Raw genomic sequence first — 17,596 nt, forward strand, 5'->3', positions numbered from 1 at the left:
TGGATCCTATTTTGGATAAGAAACCTAGTAAAATTATAAAATCATTAGGGCTAGAAAATTTGATACAATCTTGTGATTTGGTAGATATATGGCGTATTCTTCATTTTAATGATCAGGAATATTCTTTTTGTTCTCAGGTCCATAAATCATTTTCAAGAATTGATTATATATTTGTTTCTAGTAATTTAGCACAAAAAGTTATGAAAGCAGTTATTGATCCTATTATAATTTCTGATCATGCTGGTGTGTGGATTGATCTAAAAAATGATATAAAAACAAATTTTACATCAATTTGGAAATTTGATAATGCCTTACTTGCTGATGAAAATTTTGTAACAGACCTAAAAGTAAAGATGAAAGAGTTTTTTCAAATTAATAGCACAGACAATATGAATATTGAAATTATATGGGATGCTTGTAAAGCTACAATGAGAGGAAACATTATATCATATTCGGCTTTTATGAAAAAACAGCTTAAAAAACAATTTATGGAATTAGAGGAAGAAATTAAATCATTAGAAAAAAAATTAATTATTAAATGGGAAAATGTAGTATTACAAAAACTATTAAAAGTTAAAACTAAATATAATGAACTCTCTTCACAATTTGTTAGAAAAGAAATGTTCTGTCAGCAATTTAGATATTATGGAAACTCAAATAAAGCTGGAAAAATGTTAGCAAATTTTCTTAAAGCAAAAAAAAGAAAAACTAAAATTATTGCAATAAAAGATACAAAAGGTAATACACACACCAGCACTAAATATATTGTAAAACAATTTCTTGATTTTTATAAGAGTCTATATACTTCAGATTCTTGTGAAAATAAAGAACAAGATGGCTTAGAGTTTTTAAATTCAATTATTGGACCAAATATTCCAGAACATATAAAAGGAAGTTTAGAAGAACATATATCATTAAAAGAAATAGAACTAGCATTGAAATCTCTTAGAGTTGGATCCGCTCCAGGTGGAGATGGATATAATGTTGAATTTTATAAAACATTTCAAAATATTATATTGCCTTATTTATTAAATTTATATCAATATCAGATACATAATGAAAATATATCAGGTACTATGGCAGATTCTGTAATTATTGTCTTACCAAAACCAAACAGGGATCCTACATTGGTTTCAAACTACAGGCCCATATCATTGTTGAATGTAGATGAAAAATTGCTTGCTAAAGTATTAGCATTAAGATTGGCAAAAGCTCTTCCTTTTATTATAGATGTACACCAAACAGGATTCGTTGCTAAAAGACATTCCTCACATAATACCAGACTGGCACTTCATTCTTTAAACTTAGCGAAAACTATGAATGAACCAGCTTTCTTAATATCGTTAGATGCAGAGAAAGCATTTGATAGAGTGGAGTGGAAATTTATGTATCAAGCTTTAAAATGGTTTGGAATAGGTCCCTTTTTTATTAAAATGATTCAAACATTGTATAGCTCTCCTGGAGCAAGATTAAATATAAATAATAACATTTCAGAAAGATTTAACTTGTTACGGGGGGTTAGACAAGGTTGTCCTTTATCTCCCTTACTTTTTGATATTGTTCTTGAACCCTTATTAATTGCAATAAATCAAACTAAGGGAATAAAGGGGATCACATTTTCAAATTGGGAATATAAATTATCTGCATATGCAGATGATATTCTTTTATATTTGAGGAAACCGGAAGATACCATTCCATGTTTATTAAATTTATTAGATAAATTTGGTAAATTTTCTGGATACAAAATAAATTGGGGAAAATCTGAAGTTCTTCCAATTAATGTCCATTGTACCAAAGGTTTATTTGATTCATATTCATTCCAATGGAAAGAGGAAGGAATAAAATATTTAGGAATTGTTATTAAAAATACAATTGATGATACAGTAACAGAAAATGAAAAAATTTTATTAAAAAAAATAACAGAAATGTGCGAGCAATGGAATCCTTTACATCTTTCATGGTGGGGAAGAGTTCAAACAATAAAAATGATGATCTTACCTGTGGTTTGTTATCAAATGAGTATGATTCCGATATTTTTTCAGGGGTCATTTTATAAAAAATTAAATAGAATACTTACAAAATTTGTTTGGTTTGGGAAAAGGCCAAGAATCGCTTTAGCAACATTACAAAAAACAATTAGAGAGGGAGGGGTAAATTTTCCAAATTTTTATAGGTATCATCAAGCCTATATTTTAAGACAGGGTATGTATTGGATCCTCCCAGACCTCATGGAGAATGTACCAGACTGGTTATATTTAGAATGGCGACTCCTGTTTCCATTATATCCGGAACATCTTATAAGTATAACAATGCCCAAGAGATATAAAGATCACAGAATTTTATTAGATACATGGAAAACACTAAGATTTATTAGTAATATTACAACAGATCCAATAACTAAATCGTTAAATCAATCCATTTGGGTAAACTCCAGGATCAAAATTGGTGGATTCAAAATAATATGGAAGCAATGGATAATTGCAGGTATACGGTCTTTAAATGATGTTATAGTAAATGGATCCATGCTTAGTTTTTCACAATTGCAACAGAAATTTGGATTGAACATAACACAATATTTTAAATGGATGCAATTGAAGCAAGCCATCCAGGAAGGGTTCCCTGAATGGAAAAATCTTAATACTCAATATAGTTTGCAAATCCTTTGCTTTCAGGCAGATTTTTTGGGACACCAAGCCGCAAAATGGTATAAATTATTATATGGATTTTTAAATAAAAAAAAAAGAACAGGACTTAGAGACATTTGGAGTATTGAGATAGGACAGACAATTTCTGCAACTCAATGGCAAAAATTTTGGTCCTGGAGAATACATACTACAATGTCAGCATCTATGAGTCAAACATGGTTATTTTTATTACATAGAGTTTTATGGACCCCTACTCGGTTACAAAAAATAGATAGTTCTAAATCTAATAGATGCTGGCATTGTAAGGTAGAAATTGGGACATTAGATCATTTAATCTATTTTTGTCCCTGTATAAATGCCTTTTGGAAAACAATTTGGCCCCAAATTAATATATTATTAGAAAATCATGTTGGACTTACATATGACACAATTTTATTTGGAACAGCAATGAGAACACAGAGTCCAATATCAGCAAACAATAATAAACTTTTATTGATATTAACAGGGGTCGCCATACAACAAATTACTCAAAACTGGAAAGATCATACAAAATTAAATTTCACTTTTTGGTGGAATTCTATTTGCCATATATATAAGATGGAAAAAGCAATAGCGTTACAACATGGTTATATTAAAAAATTTAATAAAATCTGGGGACCATTGGCTCTTTTTTCTAAAGATCAGATATCATAGCACAATGATAGATCATATAATAGGGGTTAGGGTGGGTACAATATTATAATAACAGATGATTTATAATTTATTGCAAAAGGGGTTTTTATATATGTTTGTATTAAAATATATATTGATGGATATTCAAGTGTATATTGAAAATTATATGTATTATATATTTATCACTTGATGTAAGAAATTTAAAATGAATAAAGAACTTTAAAAAAAAAAAAAAAAAAAATGGGAGAATTTACATAACAAATATATAATGAGCTAATAAATTTATACAATAATAAAAAAGATATCAACATAAAAAAGATTTAAGAAAAAAAAGCATGGAAAAGAAGAAGAAAGAATGAGGGAGAGCTCAGAAGAAATTTATAAGTTAAAGGCATCCTTGAATAAAAAGCATTTTAAATTCTTTTTAAAATCGCTTAAGTTATTTTCATCTCTTAACTGTAATGGTAATGAATTCCAAAGTTGTGGTGCTGATACAGTTCTTTGATAGCTTTTATACTGTATATCTATAATATATAAATATTTTTTATTGTGACTGAAATGGTCGGGCAGTTTCAGGAGCACTGATATGCAATGATGGTTCCTAATAACTCTTGCATGATTACATAAGAGGGTTTGGTTTCTGAGCATTTAACAAAATTTAGTTTCGATATATTTTATTTGTTATACCTGTGATATGTTCTATATTTGTATAAAAATTTAAGACAAACACTTGTTTCCATTATTTAAGAAAAACACTTGTTTCCTGAACTAGGGACAAGCTTACTGCTGAGGCACCTCTACAAAAATGTTGGGGAGGTGGAGGAAAAGGGGGGAGGGACCCAGCATGAGACCCACCGGGTGTGACACCCCCAAGGTCAGACGGACCCCAAAACAGGGCCCACCCAAGCTCAATCCAGCACAAAAACGGGGACTGGGATCCCTAAACAAATTCCAACAGCCCTACCAAGGGAAATGGGTACAGCTCACTCACACCTGCTGGAGACTGAAAGAAGACTGATAGGAATAGGGAGAGACACCTATTATGTACTATTCCAGAGTTTTGTTTCAGTCTCCACCTGATGATCATGATGAGATAAAACCTGCTTGTAAGATAACCTATGCTGGTCTGGAGAGTTGCTAAAGAAATGGAGCATTTTTTTAGTATTTTCAGTTTATTCCTTGAATTTGCGTCTTATCAGAACCTTCTCTTGCTCCACAGCTGTAATTTACCTGCGTATATGCTAATTCCTGTCTGACATTCTTCATATGCTCTGCCATAGCTTGAATTCGATCCACAAAGTCAGTCAGCTGATTCTGCAGCATTGTCTTTTCTTCTTGTTTATTTTTAAGCTGCAAATCAAAATTATTTACATTTTGTTAACACCATACTCACTACTTTTTGTGTAATAGCTTGTTGAAAAAGAACTGTTCTCATACTGTAGTAATTTTATTTGTGATAATTCACTTGAAATAAAAATAACTGAAAAACAAACTACCTGCACAGCTTTCACAATTATATTCCATAGAAACAAAACATAATTAATGTCCCTAATGCAGCTGCTCATCCATGTTGCCCAAATGATATTGCTAGGCATCATACTCAACATATCAAAAGTGATTTCATGGCTCTGGGACAGAGGGTGAAGAAGTTAGGTACATAGACAATGTTCTCGTTGATCCTTCCTGTCAAGGGTAAAGGACAAATGAGGGATTATGAAACGCAACCAATCACTCCATGTCGCATATAAACAATAATTTTGTAATCCAAGAGGTTAACGATGGTTACTGCGGATGGTCAGATTGGATGGGCCATTTGGCCTTTGCCATCATGTTTCTATGTTTCTTCCAGTGTTTAGCCAAATTCAGGCAAGCTGCATGGCAGGCCTGTCAGACCAAGTTAAGTTAGGTAATTTTGTCCCAAACAGAAAGATTGCAGGATGCCACTGAAGAGGGTGTCCTATCCAACTCTGCAATCGAGAGTGCTATCATGCTACCAGACAGGCCAATAGCATGGCCACAGTTAATACCACTTCCTGAGATCATGTTAATTGCCACTGCATTATCAACAGTCACGACTGCTAGTGTGTGGTACTGACCTGTGCCCCATTTGCCATGGCTGGCCTTGTCCTGTTGTTACCCCTTTACCAACTCTTAATCAGATATAATTAATTTTATTAAGTGCCTTCTTCAGGCTGGATTTATGGTAAGAAACAGTGGTGATGTTTAATTGATTTCCATATCGTAATATGAATATTCAGCTTCACATAGAGAAAGTGTACAGCAGGTTCAACATTTTGTGGGGCTACAATATTAATTTATTTATATATTTCTATACTGCAGAATCCAAAGTTCTTGGTGGTTCACAAGAGAACATACATAATAAAATCAAATATAGACAAAACATAAACAAAGTTTCTTCCTGTAGTTGTCTGATATTGAAGACTAGTTGAGTTCATCGTTTTGGCTGTTCAGAGCATGCTTTGCTGCAGTTAATTATGCCTACAGGACAAAATAATAAACTGCTTCACTTAAAAAACCCCATCAAAACTTCAACTGGAAAATAGAATTTCAGTACTAAATCTTAGGCCAACAGAAAAAGTTTGGCCCTATAAGCTCTTTTTACATGCAACCCCATTGGCTCCCTTATGAAGCTAGAGTCATTTTTAAATTCAGCTGCATTTGTTATAAAGCACTCTTCGGATTACTACCATCATACTTATCCTCCCAATTAGAACTATTCACATCAAGCAAGAACACAAGAAACTCGGGCATGTTCATGTACCCTACTCTGAAAGCCTGCCGTTTTAAAAGTTTTCTACTCTAGCCTTTCAAGCAGGGAGAATGAACTCTTGGATGTGTCCTCTGATTGCCTACTCCCAATCTTACTATGTTTAGAAAATCAGTTTGGCAAATTTGTGCGATGATTTTACTTTGAATCCTTCCGCATTGTATCATGTTGTAATGTATTGTATTGTAATGTATTGTAATGAACGCCGCCGCCATCTCTATAGGTAGAGTGGTCGTGTTTGCTGGCGTTTTAATATATGGTAAGAAATGGAAGGCTGTTTTTGTGACTTATGTAAATGAATATGGGGCACTTAGAGAGCTATAATAATTTATATATTTTTTAATGTGAACTTTTGTTGTTTCCCTAGGGGATTATCCTTGATAAAGCTAGTCCATAGCGAAACATGTCGGTATGACAATCCCTGGGCCAGAGACCACATGATAAAAGCTAAGTATAGCTTTTTAAAAAAATATTGAAATAAATATATATAAAAACTATAAAAACAAAAGCATAAAAACAATAAGTGATTGAATTAAGTTAAGATAGGACCCGATGAAGACTTTGACACGTAAAGCTTGGGGCAATGAGATGGTATTGAGCCCTAAGTGGTGCCGCTGAGGATCCTGAAGAGCAGTGATTAAAATATGTATGCATGAGGGCATATCATGTATGCATGAGGGCATATCAGGGTGGTTAAATATACGCTACCTTGGGAAGAACGGTTATTGATTTGAGACCCTTGTGGAGTGTGTTGGTTGTGTTATAGTATAGTAATGTATTGTATAGCATTGTATTCTACTGACTTCTACTATATCCTGCATCTTCACTAATATGCCTCAGTTCTCTTGTTGTGATGAACCACCCAGAACTTCTGGTTGGGTGGATATAAGAAAATAAATTATTATTATACATAATAAAATGGGATGGGGTAAAACATAGACATCACAGATCTCAACTGCACATCCTTAAAAATCTTAATTTACTGACAGCCAAGGTTTCAGATTTCATGTCTGCAGGTCCACGTTTTAGCCCCTCATTCCACCACTGTAACTGTTGCCATTTCTGACCCCATGGATCTGTGCTGACAGTCTTATCTATATAATAAAACCGTAGGCGGCGCATGCGCAGTCTAATCCGCGTGCTTCCGTGATCCGTATGTCCGTGGCCGGCAAGAGTGCACATGCAAACTTACAACAGCTTGCACTCACGGTCTGGCTGGCTCTTTAAAGTTTTTTTCGGTGCCGGCTCATCTGCTCCGCCTTCCTCTTCCTGCCAGTCTCAGCCGGACTCAATCCTCCCCCCCTGGCAGCCCTGAACCTGTTCCTCCGTTCCCCGCCCGACGGGCCGGTGAGTGCTGCGCCAGGGGCAATGCAGGTGGAGACTATCGGCGGCGGAGCCGGAGGGAAGGGGGGGTGGGAGGCACGCGAAGCTGCAAGTCGCCGACTCCACCCCCCCCTCTCTCGAACCGCACAAGGACTGCCGTTGACGAAATTTGCCCCACCGTTCCTTCCCTTCCTCCATCAGGTACAGTTCAGCTACGCCTATGTTAAAAGCAGCTGCTTTGAAATTGGCACGGCGGTTTCCCCAGATAGGGTAAGCCGAAAAACTCAATCCCGCCTCATGGTCCTGCCGCCGCTCACGAATTCCCCCCCCCCCCCCATCCTCCTGCAACAGCCGCTACCGCTCCTGTTCAAAGCGGCCTGCTGAGGTTCGCGGCCGCTGTAACGAACCTCGCAGGCCGCTCTCCACATGGTAGCACGTTCCCTCTGACGCAATCGCGTCAGAGGGAACATGCTACCGAGTTGGAGAGCGGCCTGCGAGGTTCGTTACAGCGGCCGCGAACCTCAGCAGGCCGCTTTGAACAGGAGCTGTTGCGGGAGGGGGGGAATTTTAACAGGAGGAGTCGCCGAAAAAAACCTCCAGCCGCAGCAGGCCAGCACACGGGAAGGGAAGGGGGAGGGGCCGAACGGAGCAGGGCAGCTCAAGGTAAGAAGGGAATGGGGGGTGGGGGAAAATGTTTCTACTACTCAGCAGGGACCTGGAGGGGAAGGGAAAACCGCTGCTGCTTCTGCAAAGGAAAGTGGTGGTAGGGGAGAGAAGGGAATGGGGGGGGGGTGGGGGAAAATGCTGCTACTACTTCTCAGAGATCTGGAGGGGAAGGGAAATATCACAGCTGCTTCTGCAAAATAAAGTGGGGGGGAGAGAAGGGAATGGGGGGTGGGGGAAAATGCTGCTACTGCTTCAGCAAGGACCTGGAGGGAAAGAGAAATACCGCTGCTGCTTCTGCAAAGGAAAGTGGGGGGGGGGAGAGAAGGGAATGGGGGGGGTGGGGGGAAATGCTGCTACTACTTCACAGGGATCTGGAGGGGAAGGGAAATAGCACTGCTGCTTCTGCAAAGGAAAGTGGGGGGGGGGAGACACAGAAAGAAATACAGACAGACAAAGGAGGCTAGGGAGAGAGACAGACAGAAATAAAGACAGACAGGGGACCAGAGAGACACAGAAATAAAGACAGACAGGCAAAGGGTGCCAGGGAGAGAGAGAAAAAAATTGCAGGAGGGAGAAAGACAGAAAGAAAGGAAGAAAGAAACAGGAGCAGGGAGAGAGACATAAAGAAAGAAAGACAGACAGCCATATATTCTAGCACCCGTTAATGTAACGGGCTTAAACACTAGTTAATAATAATTAATTTGAGGAAACACTTCAGCTAAGGGAGGTCTGCATTTTACCCAGGGCTGTGGCAGGAAAATTTATTTTTGCTTGGTTCAACCCAGTCTTGGACCCAGATCAGCAGAGCCCAAGACAGCTGCTCTAACCTCTAGACCAGTGTTTTTCAACCTTTTTACACCTATGGACCAGCAAAAATAAAAGAATTATTCTGTGGACCGGCGGTTGAAGAACACTGGGCTAAGTCGTGGGCTGGACCCTGCCCATCTCTACCCAATCTCCACCCCAGACCCCGCCCCCATAATAGTACTAATTGCACCTTGCAAGTCCCGTGCCTCATCTGGAAGCCTTCCCTCTGACGTTGCAACGTCAAAGGGCTTCCGTTTCAGGTGCAGGATGCCCATAGGAGCCACTGCCCGTGGCTTTGTGCACTGAATCAGTTAGGAAGAGGGAGCTGGCTTGAAGATAACGCCGCATCGATAGCTCCGTGAACCGGCAGTTGAAGAACACTGTTTTGGGCCTGATGCACGTGCTGGCCCTGTGGACTAGCAGGAAATTTCTGTGGACCGGCACCGGTCCATGGACCGGTGGTTGAAGAACACTGCTCTAGACCACAGTTCTTCAACCGCCGGTCCGCGGACCGGTGCCGGTCCGCAAACAAAATCTTGCCGGTCCGCAAAGGATTCGGTCCCCGCCGCAACGAAAGGCCGGCGTCAGCTGACTTGCAACTTCCTGTTGCAGTCGCTGTGCCGGGACTCCTGCCTTCGCCGGGACTCCTGCCTTCCACCGCGTTTGCCTCCTGCCTTGTCTCCGCACCTCCAGACCAGCAGCGGCAGCTCTGTATGCTTTTAACTTCGGCACAGAGCTGCCCCTAATCAATAGTTTAGCGCGGTTTCATAAGGCAGCCTCGGGGCCTTTGCTAGGCCGGCCCACATCGCATCATCGAAGCGGGCCGGCTATCAAAGGCCCCGAGGCTGCCTCATGAAACCGCGCTAAACTATTGATTAGGGGCAGCTCTGTGCCGAAGTTAGAAGTACACAGAGCTGCCGCTGTTGGTCTGGACTCTTGGGCCGCTGAAGGAGGGCAAAGAGCAGCTGTCCTGGGGGTTTCCCTTCCTCTCGCCTTTGCAGGTCCCTTTTTTCCACCTTTTTTTTTCTCCTTCAAACGGCAACGGGCTCCAGCATCGACATCAATCAAGTAAGTTCCACTGTCAATCAAGCAGTTCTGCTCGGCCAAAGCTTCCCCTGTGACATGAGCCACCCTCAGGGGAAAGAAAGTGATCCACAAAGATGAGGGGAAGGGGGGCAGATGATGGAAGTTGGGGGGGGAAGAGAGAGAGAGAGAAGGGGCAGACGATGGAATGGAGGAGATGAGAGAGAGAGAGAAGGGGACAGATGATGGAAGTGAGAAGAAGGGAGAGAGAGCAGAAGGCAGATGGATGTCAGTTGAGAGGGGAGAGCAGATGCTGAATGGAAGTGGGGAAAGAACACATACTGGATGGAAGGAGGAGATAAATAAAGGGGAAAGAAAATAGTAAGATAATGGAGGGGTGAGGGAAAGGGGTGACAAGCTGTGCGTAGACACAGTGAAAAGAGGGAAACGGGACTAAATAGTAAGAAAGAATTTAATTTAGATGGAGGCAGAAAATAGAGAAGGAAGACCAGAGAAGAAAAGGGAAGAGAGAGCAGAGAATGATATCAGATCTGAGTGGAGGAAATGAGAAGAGAGATATGCTAAAAACCACAGGGGGGAAGGAAGGATAGAGATGCCAGACCATGAGGGGAACAGAAGGAAGATGATGGATGCCAGACCAAATTGGGGGGTGGGGGGGGGCAGGAGGAGAGATGGCAGGGAAAGACAGACAGTGAATGGAAGGGGCAGATGCTGGACTGAAGAGACAGAGAAGGATATCATGCTGCTGTACCGGGCCATGGTACACCCTCACCTGGAGCACTGGTACTTGAAGAAGGACAAGGTACTACTCGAAAGGATCCAGAGAAGAGTGACTAAAATGGTTAAGGGGCTGGAGGAGTTGCCGTACAGCGAAAGATTAGAGGAACTGGGCCTCTTCTCCCTTGAGCAGAGGAGATTGAGAGGGGACATGATAGAAACATTCAAGGTACTGAAGGGAATAGACTTAGTAGCTAAGGACAGGTTGTTCACCCTCTGCAAGGCAGGGAAAACGAGAGGGCACTCTCTAAAGTTGAAAGGGGATAGATTCCGTACAAACGTAAGGAAGTTCTGTGGTAGAAAGCTGGAATGCTGTTCCAGAGGCTGTTATAGGGGAAAACACCCTCCAAGGATTCAAGACAAAGTTAGACAAGTTCCTGCTGAACAAGAACGTGCGCTGGTAGGGCACGGAGGTTAGGGTGCTGGTCTTAGACCAGAGGGCTGCCGCGTGAGCGGACTGCTGGTCATGATGGACCTCTGGTCTGACCCAGCAGTGGCAATTCTTATGTTCTTAGGGCAGACACTGGCTGGAAGAGAGTGAAAAGGCAATGAAAGCAGAAACCAGAGACGACAAAAGGTAGAAAAAAATAATTTAATTTCTATCTTGTGATTCAAATATATCAGATTTGAAATATGTATCTTGCTAGACATAATTGGGGAGTGCAAAGCCCAGGCAGTGCTTCTTTAGCTTCCAGCTGGCTTAGGGCTCTCTCTGACCAGGGGGCAGTTGCCCTAGTTCCACTCCCCTAACACCATTCCTGTCATGTGTGACTGTGGTATTCTGTTACTTGATATTTGTGTAGCATTCTGTAATAATTTGGCTTATTCAGTTTTCTTGATAGTAGAGGGGATGTATGTGAAGGGGAGGGGAGACAGGGGTTTTGTTGATCTTTGCCCTGTATTATTTGTATTTATAAAATGACAATTGTATAGAATATTGTTTCTTTTTATACTTTAATAAAATATGTTCAATATAAAATTATAACTATTTGAGGCTTGTGTGGATGGGATCAGATTGTTTGTGGGACCGAGCTCGCGGGGACGGGGCGGCGATGGTTTTTTAAAAAAAATTTCAGTCTTAGTAGTTTGCCGGTCCACGAAATAATTATTTTATTTCCGCCGGTCCATAGGTGTAAAAAGGTTGAAGAACACTGCTCTAGACTACTTTCTTAACTTGTGAAATAATAAAGTTTTGCCACAGCATGAATCATGGCTCTGACAGACCTCCATGACACTTTAGCTCTGATGGACCCTCATGCTTCTCCCCCCTCCCCCATGCTGAGACTAAAAGTGGCAAAACTTTTGCCATGAGGTCCGTGCCAATTTTAGTCTTAGCTTAGGTTATGGCTCTGACAGACCTCCATGACATTTTAGCTCTGACGGACCCTAATGCTTCTCCCCCCTCCCCCATGCTGAGACTAAAAGTGACACGGACCTCGCGGCAAAAGTCCCTGAGATCCGCGTTTTTACCCCTTCCCAATAAAATGAACAAATAAAAACAATGAACCTGACAAAACACAACAGTCAAAGTGCATGTCACTGCAATACTCTCAAGTCCTGCCTCAAATCTTATAATGGACTAAACAGGCAAAATAAATAAATGCCCTTGCACAGAGCTGAGTTTGTCAATGTTCTCTTAAATTTCCATCTAGTTCAGTGGTCTACTCTCAAACTCAAACCCTTTGCAGGGCCACATTTTGGATTTGTAGGTACTTGGAGGGCCTCAGAATGTCTTATTAAAGAAATGACAATTTTGCATGAGGTAAAATTCTTTATAGTTTAAAAATCTTTCCTTTTGGTTACGTCTTAATAATAATATTGTTATTTATATCTAAAGAGACATATGATCAAGAAATTGTTTCACTTTTGTGATTAGGATAAACATACTGAGGGCCTCAAAATAGTACCTGGCAGGCTGCGAGTTTGAAACCCCTGATAGCACAGTTACTTACCGTAACAGGTGTTATCCAGGGACAGCAGGCATATAATCTCACATGTGGGTGACGTCATCTACGGAGCCCCAGCGCGGACAGCTTTTCAAGCAAACTTGATTGAAGTTTCAAGTTTGCTATGCTGCACCATGCATGTACATGCCTTCTTGCCCACTAGAGGGCGCATCCCCACCTCGTGGTCCTCAGTTCCATAGCCAGCAAAGAAGCCATCCCCGGGGAGGAGGGCGGGTTGTGAGAATATATGCCTGCTGTCCCTGGATAACACCTGTTACGGTAAGTAACTGTGCTTTATCCCAGGACAAGCAGGCATGATATTCTCACATGTGGGTGACCTCCAAGCCAACCAAAAAAGGGCAGGTGGGAGGATGGCAATTTAGGAAAACAGATTACGCAAAACCGACTGGCCAAACCGGCCGTCACTTCTGGACAACGTATCCAGACAGTAGTGGGAGGTGAAAGTATGAACCGAAGACCAAGTGGCAGCCTTGCAGATGTCCTCCACCAGAGTAGACCGGAGGAAAGCGACAGAAGCTGCCATCGCTCGGACTTTATGTCCCGTAACCCGACCATGCAGCGTGAGACCAGCATGAGAGTAGCAAAAGGAAATACAAGCAGCCACCCAGTTGGACAAAGTGCGCTTGGAAACAGGACGTCCCAACCGATTAGGGTCAAAGGACAAAAACAATTGAGGAACCTTCCGATGAGACATAGTGCATTGAAGATAAAAAGCCAACGCCCTCTTACAGTCAAGCGTGTGAAGCGCCGCCTCCCCAGGATGAGAGTGGGGCTTCGGGAAGAACACCGGAAGAACGATGGACTGATTGAGGTGGAAATCAGACACAACCTTAGGTAAAAACTTTGGATGGGTGCGAAGAACCACCTTGTCATGATGGAACACAGTAAAAGGCGGGTCCGCAACCAAAGCCTGCAACTCACTAATCCGACGAGCGGACGTGAGCGCAAGTAAAAAGATCACCTTCCAAGTGAGAAACTTAAGATGAGATTGCAAGGACTACAGGGACACGACGGGCTACACCTAACCAGAAGAGGGAAGAATGTCCTTGGACACCGCCTAGCCTGCCTACTCCACAGGGCTTTAAACTAGGTAAGTCGGGGGAGGGTACAGGCACAAACAACATACCAGGCGAACTAAAATGCCAATACATTTATGAGGCTGAGGAAAGTAGACACCGAAATTCTGGGTCAGGGGTGAGTGCACACACTTTTGAGTCGGGAGTAGGGTCACATCATATTTATGGGTCACATTGTAATTCCGGGTCTAGGGGGAGTACACACTGTAGTTCTGGGTATATGGGGAGTACACATTGTGGTTCTGAGCCTCAGGAAAGCACAAATAACACAAACAATGCTAAAGGTGTTCAAATAGCTCAAACAGGAATATCCCCACTGAGACATAACAAAAATATAACATGGAGGGCTATGTACGTCAATGCACACAGTTTAGGAAACAAGATCCTGGAATTGGAAACAGAAATAAGGAATGCCGACCTGGATGTGGTGGCGATATCCGAAACCTGGCTCACAGACTCCCACGGGTGGGACATGGTCATACCGGGTTACAACTTGCTTCGCCGGGACAGAGAGGGTAGGAAGGGAGGGGGTGTAGCATTATATACTAAAGATGACATTAAGGTCACGAGAATCTCAGATGTCCAGTATACTGGGGAATCCCTTTGGGTTAATTTGGCCAGAGGGAAGGACAAATGCTTGTATCTGGGTGTAATTTACAGACCCCCAAGACAACAGGATGACCTGGATATGGAAATAATCGAAGATATAGAAAATATCACCTTGCGTGGGGACACAGTATTGCTAGGTGACTTCAACATGCCTGATGTGGATTGGGTTACACTTACCTCTGCTTCCGGCAGCAGCAGGAGGCTATTAAACTCTATGAAAGGAGCAAGCCTCAGGCAACTGGTGTTGGAACCGACAAGGGATCAGGCAATACTGGACCTGATACTTACCAATGGAGAAAGTGTCACAGAGGTCTCGGTGGGCGACACATTGGCCTCCAGTGACCACAACATGGTATGGTTCAATATCAGGAAAGGTTTCACTAAATCTACTACACTAACCAAAGTCCTCAAATTCAAGGACACAAATTTCAAAGAAATGGGAGACTTCGTTCACCAGGCGCTACAAAGCCAAGAAGAAACCGATAACGTGGAAGACATGTGGTCGACTTTGAAAGCAACCATACAAGAAGCAACAAACCGCTATGTAAAATCAGTAAGTAAACAGCGAAGGAACAATAAGCCACAGTGGTTTACTGCGGAGATCTCAGACCTGATCAAGGAGAAGAAAAAAGCATTCATCTCTTACAAACAATCAGGGAAGCAGGACTCTAGAGCAGACTACCTGGCCAAATCAAAAGCCGTCAAAACAGCAGTCAGGGAGGCTAAATTCCTCATGGAGGAGTCTCTAGCAAAGAACATCCAGAAGGGAGATAAATCCTTCTTCAGGTACATCAGTGATAGAAGAAAAAACTCAGGCGGGATTGTACGTCTTAGGAAACCAGACGGAGACTATGTGGAAAAGGATTCGGAAAAAGCCCAACTATTAAATGAATACTTCTGCTCAGTCTTCACCCGAGAAGCGCCAGGGCTCGGCCCTCAGCTACAGACAAGGGTTGGCTCAGTTGACCCGTTTAGTAACTTTGAGTTTACGCCCAGCAGTGTCTACGGTGAGCTGTCAAAGCTCAAGGTTAACAAAGCAATGGGGCCGGACAACCTACACCCCAGGGTGTTTAGGGAGCTGAGTGATGTCTTGGCGGAGCCACTGTCCGCGCTCTTCAACCTCTCCCTTAGTACAGGCAGCGTCCCGTTGGACTGGAGGACGGCTAACGTCATTCCACTCCACAAGAAAGGCTCAAAGATGGAGACAGCAAACTACAGACCAGTGAGTCTAACATCGATAGTGAGCAAACTAATGGAAACTCTAATCAAACACCAATTAGATAAGATCCTGGATGAGGAGAATCTACGGGATCCCCGACAACATGGATTTACTAAGGGGAGATCCTGCCAATCCAACCTGATCAGCTTCTTTGACTGGGTAACGGGGAAGCTGGATATTGGGGAGTCCCTGGACATCGTGTACCTGGACTTTAGCAAAGCATTCGATAGCGTACCACACCGCAGGTTACTGAGCAAGATGAGTTCTATAGGATTAGGTAACACATTGACGAAATGGGTTGGGAGCTGGCTTGGAGGTAGGCTCCAAAGGGTGGTAGTGAACGGCACCCCCTCCAAAATGACGGAGGTGATTAGTGGAGTACCACAGGGCTCAGTCTTGGGCCCAATCCTATTCAACATCTTTATAAGAGACTTGGCAGAAGGGCTTCGAAGTAAAATAACATTATTCGCCGATGACGCCAAACTTAGTAATGTAGTGGGCAAATGCACAACAGACGAAGATTCAGTGCCCGACAACATGATGCACGACCTACTCCTACTGGAGCGATGGTCTAGGACATGGCAACTCAACCTATGCGCAGACAGAGGAGACCAAAGCATCGGGAAAAGACATCTCCATGCAGACGGAGCCCATCACACAGCAGTACATTACGGCCTCTACACAGACAGAGGAGGTTGGCCAGCAGGATGATGACATCATGCAGGAACTAAGGAGCCTCAGGGAGGAGGTGAAACGTCTGAGAGGCATTAGAGAGGATGAGGCCTATATCGATGGGATAGTGCAGGAGCTATCCCAAATCACAGAAAGGGATCGTGACGGATCTCCCATGATGACACCAGGGCCGTCGATAAAGAAAACAACTGTTGTTGTTCAGGAGATGGATGGAAACACTGACTCCTGGCAGTTAGTGACCTCCTCCACAGGTAAACATAGGAGACCCCCCTTCCCATTTACAATCTCTTCACCTTCTCACTCTTTCTCTCAACAGGGCAGCTCCACATCGACTCCGCATCTGAACCTGAAGAACAGATTTCAGGTCTTGCAGGAAGAGACTACCGTTGTGGACATGGAACAGGATCAACACACATCTCCAGGGACAATGAATCGACACCCCCAAAAGAGGCGTAGAGTGATAGCCATTGGGGATTCCATGTTGAGGGGCACCGAGGGACCAATATGCAGACCGGATATGCAGTCGAGGGAGGTCTGCTGTCTGCCCGGAGCCAGAATACGAGATGTGACCACCTGTCTTGATAGACTTCTCAGACCCCAGGACCACTTCCCAATGCTGCTCATCCACGTCGGGACGAACGACACTGCTAGGAACACCCTGGAGGACATAGCTAGAGACTTCGGATCTCTGGGAAAGAAACTAAAGCAGACAGGAGCACAGGTAGTATTCTCTTCTATTCTTCCTGTTAGGGGCAAAGGAAGGGACAGGGACGAACGTATCCTGAAGACGAACGAGTGGCTACAACGATGGTGCCGGGAGATGAACTTCGGATTCCTGAATCACGGAGAGGCACTACAGGGACTACAGGGACCAGATGGACTCCACCTGACCAACAGAGGTAAGAATGTCTTCGGACACAGGCTAGCCCGCCTACTTCGAAGGGCTTTAAACTAGGTAAGTCGGGGGTGGGTACCCACTTTTACACCAGTGCAGTAAGTAACAATCCTGATGGGGCGAACCAAAACTCCGCTACTAAGTCTAAGGTAAGTACCCTTATTGCAAAAGAATCACTAGGTGACACTTTAATTCAAATGGATGGCTCACTACAAGAGCTTAGTAAACAGAAAGAGTGGAGAGCTATGTATGTTAACGCACACAGCCTAGGGAATAAATTTCTAGAACTAGAAACAGAAATGGTTAATGCAGACCTGGACGTAGTAGCAATATCCGAAACATGGTTCACAGACCCTCATGGGTGGGATATAACTATACCAGGATACAACCTGCTTCGACAAGACAGAGAGGGTAA

General features: G+C 42.7%; 1 protein-coding gene across 4 annotated transcripts in view; it reads right to left on the minus strand.

Annotated features, from left to right (window-relative positions):
- Nucleotides 1-17,596, minus strand: part of CCDC39 (coiled-coil domain containing 39) — a 187,398-nt gene that overhangs the window by 126,560 nt on the left and 43,242 nt on the right. For all 4 annotated transcript variants that reach the window (XM_033958862.1, XM_033958863.1, XM_033958864.1 and 1 more), the window contains exon 2: nucleotides 4,548-4,667. In XM_033958862.1, coding sequence (XP_033814753.1) covers nucleotides 4,548-4,640 — 93 coding nt within the window. In that variant the 5' untranslated portion in view covers nucleotides 4,641-4,667. The remainder of the gene's footprint in view (nucleotides 1-4,547; nucleotides 4,668-17,596) is intronic.

This window comes from Geotrypetes seraphini, chromosome 9, assembly GCF_902459505.1.
Source record: "Geotrypetes seraphini chromosome 9, aGeoSer1.1, whole genome shotgun sequence".
Taxonomy (NCBI): domain Eukaryota; kingdom Metazoa; phylum Chordata; class Amphibia; order Gymnophiona; family Dermophiidae; genus Geotrypetes; species Geotrypetes seraphini.